The following is an 8,277-nucleotide window of genomic DNA, read 5'->3' on the forward strand; positions in this document are numbered from 1 at the left end:
GCAATAATGCCAGAAATCAGCAGGGACCTTGGTGGTCCATCATATGTTAGTCAGTTGGCAGGCTGTAGTCATACAGTTTGCTGTCATTTCCTCCCTCAGACCCTTCCCCCCTTTTATGAATAACTCCCAAGACTTGCAATTTAATTTTTTAAAAATCTTTTAATTCATTGCCACACACCAACAAAAAAACTGTAACTTCGCAGTTAACAGACCAGAAAAGATGTATCAAACTTTTTTCTTTAAAAAAAAATTATAAAATGGGTAAATTGATTTTAAAAAAGTACAGAAACTATTGCGTCGGTAAGGGGTCAATTGCATAGAAAGAGACGTGTGAATCAACTTCAACTGTTAAGACAGCTGCCGCCACCCTTCAAGTTACAGTACAAGGCTAGCTTCATCGCAGCTAGATGAGATTGCGGTTGGCTGTGGCTACCCTCCATTCGGGGCCTATTACCTCCAGGGCTGTGGAACTCTTGCAGTGTATGCCAAAACACAGAAATACGCACTGTTAAATGTTTATTTCCCAATGAAATAACACGGCACTCTGCAGACACACAGAGGGGGCAAACCTACGGACAAATTCTGAGGCCTCGCTAAGGGATTTGGGACTCCCCTGTCTCAATTCACTCCGCTCCCTCCTGAAACAAAACCAGCCACTGCTGAAGGCCTCAGGTCGGCCTGAAGCACATTTTGTGGGAGGGTGGAGTAGTAGAAGGCTGACCCACTGCGGCTTGCTGGCCTTGACGCTTTAAGGACATCTGCCAACAGCTCACCTCCATTTCAGAAACAGGTCACTGCTCAGCAGGAGCTTCCCTGCATCCTATCTGAAGCGAGGGGATATGGGCAGAAGGGGAGACAGATTTACGCCACATTCGCAATATACATTTAAAGCAATTGCTATCCCACTTTTAACGCACATGGCTTCCCCTAAATAATTCTAGGAACTGTAGCTAGTTAAAGGCGCCGAGAGCTGTTTGGAGATCCGTTTCCCCCCACAGCTATAATTCCCAGAGTTCCCTGGGAAGAAAGATTGTTAAACCACTCTGGAAACCGCAACTCTGAGAGGGGAATAGGCGTTTCCCAACAACTCTCAGCACTCTTAACAAACTACAGCTCCCAGGATTCTCTGGGGGAAGCCGTGGCTGTTCTAACATGATTTAAGAGAGCTTTAAATGTATAGTGGGGGCCTGGTCCCTTGGTGAGAGTGCCTGCCTCCATATTGGAGACAGCCCAACCAGCAGGACTGTTTGTGTGTTCAACTCCTCCTCCTCCTCTATGAGATTAGCTGGGGAATGTGGACCCCCAGAGAACCTCTCAGCAGTTGTTTGCCACAGCCCCTTTGGCACTTGCCCAAATAGATGAGCAGCAAGTCCACGGCATCAAGAGAACAGCTGAAGATGCTGGTAGAAAATGAAGATGGTGGTAGAAAAAGTAGAAAATAAAGAATGATGCTAGGTGGGGCTTTGGGAACAGAAATACAGGGCAAGACCCATACCCAAGAAGGGGGCAAACCCAGGGTCTCACACACACATACAGGTCTTGGCATATTTGTAATGCAACCCACAATTAACCATCAAGGCTGCACAGGAGCTGACACAAAACCTATCCAGACATGAACTGTGCCTCAGAAGGTGATGTTTAAACCCAAGAGTTAAACCCTCCAACGTTTTCTTGCACCATTAACCACGCTTCCTTAATACCCCAGAAGCCCTTAGAAGAGAAACAAACCAGGGAGGGGGGGGGGAACACACCCCACATATTGAGATTTATCAAAGCACTGAAAACCCATTATTTCAGAATCCTCCCCTCCCCAACCTTCCGGTTCAATTCATTTCCGCTTCCAGACTCTACAATCCCCAAGTCATGACATCAAAGAAAGCATCGAAGACTCCAAATAAAAGACCCCAGATGCCCATCATCCCAATCCCAACAGCAAAATGCATTTTCCTGTCTGTCCCCCCCACCCCACCCCAATGGGGGAAAACTCAAGCCCCCCTCCCTTAATGACGTTACACTCCCGCAAACCCAACCCCTGAGGTAACAAAAGCCCCCCTCCCAATATAATTATTCAAGTACATTTGGTTCTCCCTGACCCGCCTCTCCCACATCACTATGTGATATTTCATGCCCCAAATCTTAAACTTCCCCCTCCTCATTTCCTCGCCAGCTTCACGACGCAACACCGGGCGGAACCGATTTGCCCAATGGCTGTAAAGGAAGATTATTGGGGGCTTCTAGGTGTCATATCCTGCCCCGATTGTATGTGCTGTCAAGTATGTGTACAGCTGGGGGGGGGGAGGGAATGTTTTGGCTGCATCGTCACTTTCTGCAGGAGGCACTGTGCGAGTTGCGGAGAACTAGTGACCCTGCAGGTGATGTTGCATTCCTGTCACCAGCCCCAGCCAGCCTTGGCCACTGGCGGAGGACGATGGGAACGGCAGCCAACACCACCTGGAGGGTTACAGGCTTGCCACCGACACTGCACAGGCCTTGGCAACCACGTGAGCCTTTTGCCTCTGCTTATGGAATCCCCTGGCCTTCCCTTGTGCCCTCCAGGTATTCTGTACAATTTTCACCAGCACACCCCGTTGGCTGAGGGGGATGGGAGCGGTAGCTCAGAACATCTGGAAGGCAGCAATTCAGATACCCAAATGCCATTCTCTGTTGGACCCTTCTTTGCTGTGTGCCATCACCCTCCCCTTCCCAAGATGGGCTCCGAGAAGCATCTGCTGCTGGAATCTGGGGCAGGAGCTTCTTTGCCAGATTTGACGGTCTCAAGCGGTATTATCCGGTTCCTCAGCAAAGTTAAAAACAGCTGAGAAGGCCAAACTGGCTCCAGCCATTCACTTGTGCCTTATTTTGAGCCCCTGTGCTTCCTTGAAGCGGGCACATGCACCCAGCTCTCTCCTGGCACCCATGCAGCAGGAGGGATGGCTTGGTGACTGAAAGGTTGCCTAGCTAAGAAGAGGACTACAGGAAGTGGGTTTTGCCGGTTACGAGGCAAAGCAGGGCCCCAAACCAACCCATAGATACCTCCACAGTTCCAGCAGCATAGCTCTCTGCCACCCTTCACCCCCTTGTGCCAGACAGCCCTGCACCTGTCTGTCTCCACCTGCCATGAACAACTTTCTCTGAAACATCAGGGAAGATGCTGGTCGGTAATAAGTATTTTTGAGAACCCATTACAATGGGCAACTGATGAAGGATAAACTGGAGGAAAGGGGGGCGAAGAAGCGGACAGCATCCAAGGTTGCTAGGCAAGGGCAAAAGCTCTGCCCCCTTACAGTTAAGTGGTTAAGTTTCCAAGCACCTGTTGGCAAGAAAGTAAACGCCACGTGTTTCAAGGCGCGCTGCCAGCACGGTACCACAGGTTTCGGGGTGTTATGCGCTCACGTGCTGATATGCAGTCACAATACCTTATCATTGTGCATGCGGGGGTAAGGAGAGAAAGAAGAGAAGCCACATTGAGTCAAATGCCCCCATCACAGGTAGGATTAAGATATTCCACACTGGCACATGGTATAGGAAGGTTTGCCAGAACAGTTTGGTGCTTTCCTTCTTCTTCTTTTTGCCTAATAAACCCCTGGAGGACAATTAATCCATTAAAATACAGAACGGAGAAGAGATGAGCAGTGAGATGAGAAAGCTCTGTGGAACAGACCCAACCTGCAAACCCTCCTCACTTCTTCTGCTTTCTAAGCCACCAAGGCTCTCTCCAGCCTCTGAAAGCTTTTTTTTCCATGGGACAGAACAAAGCAGGTGAATTTCCTTTTTGCAATGTCTTCTGTTCCACTTGGAGAACAATTGCTTTCCAAAAGCACTTCTCTTGCTTTCTTGACTTGGGTTTATGCACGAGTGCATCTCTTTAGCACCGCCTAGTTTTTCCTCTAGAAAAACAGATGGATCTGGTAGAATGAAACAAGGCTCTAGAATTCCTACTGTTTTAGAGGTATGGAAGTTTCCTCAAAACAAGGGCAGGCAAACAGAAAAACGAACACCCAACACACAAATTGGTTGCTGCAGAGTCTCTGCCTAAATCCACTTCCTCGGCAGTGCTGGTTCTTAGCCGGATCAGGAAGTTGCCTTGAAATCCAAACCACTATCATCATCTGGCTCAGACAATTTCTCAAGTTCTGTAGGGAAAGAATTTGGTTCTCTCCTCTTGAGGATTTCTCAATCTGCATTTCTAGAGAGTGGTCTTACTTCAGTTTGAGAGGTGCCACCTGAGAGAGTCATCCTCTTCTTCGAAAACCGAACAGAAATTCAGCAGCGTCAACAGACCCTCCAGCAAGCAAGAACAGCCATTCAAACCCTTCATTCCATAGTCCAGAGCCCAGACACACTCCATGTCCTCTGACCCTAAGAGGCACAGATAGGCAAAAAGCAAAGCCAAATAGTACACATTCCTTGGGTGAAAAAAAAGGGTGTGCACTTTAAAAAGAAAACAAAAGGCACCAAGATAATGACAGCATTTGTTTTAAAAGCTCCCCTGCCCATAACAGGAGGGGGGGGAATCCTAGCCAATTTTCATTCTTTGATTAGAAAAAAAGAGAGGGGGAAGTGACTCCCCACTTTGTCATCACAATGAAAAGGCCCCCCTTTGGTGGCGGTGGGGGCTGAGGATTAAGACATTTTCCAGAAGGTCAGCGAGGCAGTCAAGACACCTGCGGCAAATACAGCGATGGTCTGCCAAGTGGGGGTGCCGAAGTAGGACAGGAGACCTTCCTGGAAGGGAAAGAAAAAAGGGTGGCAGTAGTGAGAAAAAGCATGCAGATACATGGCACAGTCAGAGGCAGTAAAGTCCCACTAATGGCAACCGCCGGAGGGGAGAGGGCTCAGGTCTTGCTTGCGCTCAGGTCTTGCTTGCATGCTTCCCAAAGGTATCTTGCTGGCTGCTCTGAGGACTGGATGCTGGACCACTGACTGGTCCAGCAGGACACTCTTAACAAGTTCCTAAACTGTAATGGTCCGTGATGGGAGAAAAGCCCTGTGTTAGTATTTGAATCTGTTCCAATCACATGCAGAAAGGGGCAGAAGAGGGGTACAGTTTTAAACAGCAAAAAAGGGGTGGGGGAATGCCAGCAGACCGTGTTAAACCTTCTCTCCAATCACAAGTTACTGCCCTGCAGCCTCCTTCAACACCACACCCACTGGCCCAAACAGGTACTCTTCTCTCCAGCTAACCTTGTTAAAGGAACAGAGATCAGTCAAAAGGGGTGGGGGAGTATTGACTGGGGGGGTGGGGGGGAAGGGCTGCAGAAGGTAAAATCTAGGAGCAAGAATTGCTTGGTTCCTATTACCAAAAAGACATCAACAAAAGGCAACGTATATTCAGATTTCCATAATATGTAAGCTTTTTAAGGTATGATAAACTAATCAGCGAGAAAGGCAGCTGAAGTTGTTACTTGACACCCATACTCACTAAGCGGGCTACTCAAATCATGCTGACTACCCAACAGCCTTGCAAGGCTTCCTCATTCATCATTGTTCACCTTTAAGGTGCTATAATAATAATAATAATAATAATAATAATAATAATAATAATAATATTAATAATATTTTATTTATACCCCGCCCTCCCCAGTCAAAACCGGGCTCAGGGCGGCTAACACCAATAAAATTACAATAAGACATAAAAGAAAAGACAACAAGTAATTAAAATACAGATTAAAATACAATATTAAAAGTTTAAAATGTAAAATGCAGCCTCATTTTAAGTAGTCCATAAATCCAAACCATGAGGGAGGAAAACACAGGGGTCAGACTGAATCCAACCCAAAGGCCAGGTGGAACAGCTCTGTCTTGCAGGCCCTGCGGAAAGATGACAAATCCCGCAGGGCCCTGGTCTCCTGTGAAAGAGTGTTCCACCAAGTTGGGGCCAATACTGAAAAGGCCCTGGCCCTAGTCATCATCATCATCAGCAGCAGCACCCTACAAAATTAGTCTACTGTAAATGAGAAAGCACTGTGGAAAACCAGGAGTGGATTTGCTTGTTAAAGGATTTGTGTGTTCACTTTTGGTACTGAAAACACAATTCCTGTGGCTGAGCTTCATGTACACAGCGATACTCTGTTCCTTCATTCCACGTGTTTTCCACCTGATTCTGGCTGGTATGGTTCTCATTAAAAAACAAACAAACACACACACCAAAACCCAAGCAGATTCCATCAGCCTGAAGTCTGCCCACTCCTAGCCTAAGATTTTCTACGCCCAAAAGCATCACTGTATACTCACCCATCCTCCCTGGGCTTGAATCCAGGACAGGACATGATTCTGGATATATTCCATGGTCCAGCTGATGATGGTCCTTATGAGCTCTGGTAATTTAGTGCAAATTGCCTGCCCAAGGGTGAGGAAAGGGAAAAGAGGGAAGAAGAGCCCGTTATTAGATGCAGTGAAGGAGAGGCCAGGCCAGGCCAGCCTGGGTGGGGCTGGGAACATGACACACCCACCTTGAGGACCAGCTTGCAAGCGAAGTAAAAAAGAGCCACCACACGGCCCCAGTTGAAGGTTCCGTCGGAGAACATCTCTGCAGCCACTCGGAAAAAAACTTCCTTGGGAGGATACATCTGAACTTGCTCTATCATTCTGCAGGGGACACAGGGTAAGGCGTAGCTCAGGTTAGACATGCTTCCAGCCACAGAGAAGACGCTGGCAACACTGAGGTTTCCTCCCACATAAACCACAAAGCGCTTGGGCTCGGTGCAGACTCAAGAAGAAGAGGGTTCTAGCACTGAGCTGAGACTTCTGTAAAAAGCTAATGCCATTTAATAAGTTCAGCCGACATGCGTTTGAAAAGGTAGAGAGAGTCAACTACAGAGATCAGAAAGTCACCCAGCCGAATTCTGCCCTCTAGACCCCAACCTCATCAGGATCGGCAGCAGTCAAGGAGTTGTAAGTTCAGTGACATCGGAAAGACAACCAGTTTCCCCACCCCTACTCCAAAGCAAGATGGCCCACAGTGGGTACCCCACCCAGCTTCCTTTGCATGAAATCCCAATTAAGAGCATATTAGAACCCGGGTGCAAATACGCACTCTAAGAGGAGCCCGGCCAAATGTGAGGATGCCAGAAAAGAAATGCAACCATACCCAGACGCCTAGACTATGTTATGGGAAGCAAGGGGGCAAACAACAACAACAACAACAACAACCCCAACACATTTATTTACATGTGGAATATGAAACAAAAGCCACCCACAAAGTTCACAAAGGGGCAGAAGCACATTCTAATCAGCATCCTGTCTCCCGCTACAGGAGTGTTTGATGTCCATGAAAAAGGAGTGGAAACACTTCTATTTTACTTGGTCTTGTCTGTCCTCACAAGCCCCATGCAATGATGCAGTAAGGTCTCTCTCTAGGCCAGCCTCAAACATTTCATCACACACTAGGGCCAACAAGAAGCAGAACCCAGGAACAGGTGATGCAGAAGGATAAGGGTAGAAGGGGGGAGGTGTCAAAGATGAAAAAGAAGCGAGTGTCTCAATAATCACTTGGTGAGGAGGAGAATTAGCCTAGCCTACCTGGAATCACAGGATAAACCTGCCTTCTGCACCCTCTTTTGACACTGCGTCACCTGGAGAGGATATTGCAGGTGTGCTCTCTCTCTGTGCTCAAAGCATGTGAACATACACAGCAGCTCACATGGGGTTCTTGGGATAGAACTGCATTTCATCGAGGCATATCGAGCTGGGGAAGCACTTCCAGCTGGCAAGCAAGATTCATTGTGGCCTCTGTGGGCCACATTTGACAGGTGAGTGGGGCCCACCTAACATGTCTAGCACCAGAACTCACATAACATTAGGTGGGTTTGACTCTGGCCTGAAGCAGTACAGCTTGCACTCGGCACCAGATTTAAACATGGCCAAGTGCAAGTCGTGCTGGAAGAGGAAATGGGGAATCTTCCTGAATAAAAAGGAGTGGTATTTTGGGCAGACGTCCAAATCCATTCAGAATCCCCAGAATGAACCAAACCCTGGTGGCGAGGTTTGCATTTGGTGCAAAACCTAAACAGCATCCCCACAGAAAGTTACAACTTCCAGAAGGTTTAGCAATCAATCCCTCTTCCAGAGAAAGGGGATGCCAGGGGAACGAGGTCTCCTAATAACTCTCAGCTCCTTTAACAAACTATATTTCCTAGGGCCCTTTGGGGGAAGCCATGCTTGGTTAAAGTGGTATAATAATAACAACAACTGTACACTGCGGAAGTGGACAAGGTGGCTGCAGCAGGTAGCTTTCTTTCTTTCTGTCGTCACAACACCTTGAATGAGGTACGTCCT

The 8,277-nt window shown here is 47.7% G+C and overlaps 1 protein-coding gene across 1 annotated transcript; it reads right to left on the bottom strand.

Annotated features, from left to right (window-relative positions):
• Positions 1-2,034: 2,034 nt before the first annotated feature.
• Positions 2,035-8,271, bottom strand: BAX (BCL2 associated X, apoptosis regulator). The gene is made up of 3 exons (XM_060281598.1): positions 6,453-8,271; positions 6,235-6,339; positions 2,035-4,725 (listed from the first exon to the last, which is right to left on the bottom strand). Exons 1-3 carry the CDS (start codon positions 6,627-6,629, stop codon positions 4,624-4,626), a joined length of 384 nt encoding a protein of 127 aa, XP_060137581.1. The 5' UTR covers positions 6,630-8,271; the 3' UTR covers positions 2,035-4,623.
• Positions 8,272-8,277: the final 6 nt, after the last annotated feature.

This window comes from Zootoca vivipara, chromosome 13 (assembly GCF_963506605.1).
Source record: "Zootoca vivipara chromosome 13, rZooViv1.1, whole genome shotgun sequence".
In the NCBI taxonomy this organism is placed as follows: Eukaryota; Metazoa; Chordata; class Lepidosauria; order Squamata; family Lacertidae; genus Zootoca; species Zootoca vivipara.

Excerpts from the sequence above, each read along its gene's own strand:
- BAX (XM_060281598.1), bottom strand. The coding sequence starts at position 6,629 with ATGTCTAACCTGAGCTACGCCTTACCCTGTGTCCCCTGCAGAATGATA. Across the intron at positions 6,340-6,452 it reads CTTGCAAGCTGGTCCTCAAG|GCAATTTGCACTAAATTACC; the intron begins GTGGGTGTGTCA and ends ACCCTTGGGCAG. Across the intron at positions 4,726-6,234 it reads TTCAAGCCCAGGGAGGATGG|GAAGGTCTCCTGTCCTACTT; the intron begins GTGAGTATACAG and ends TTTCCCTTCCAG.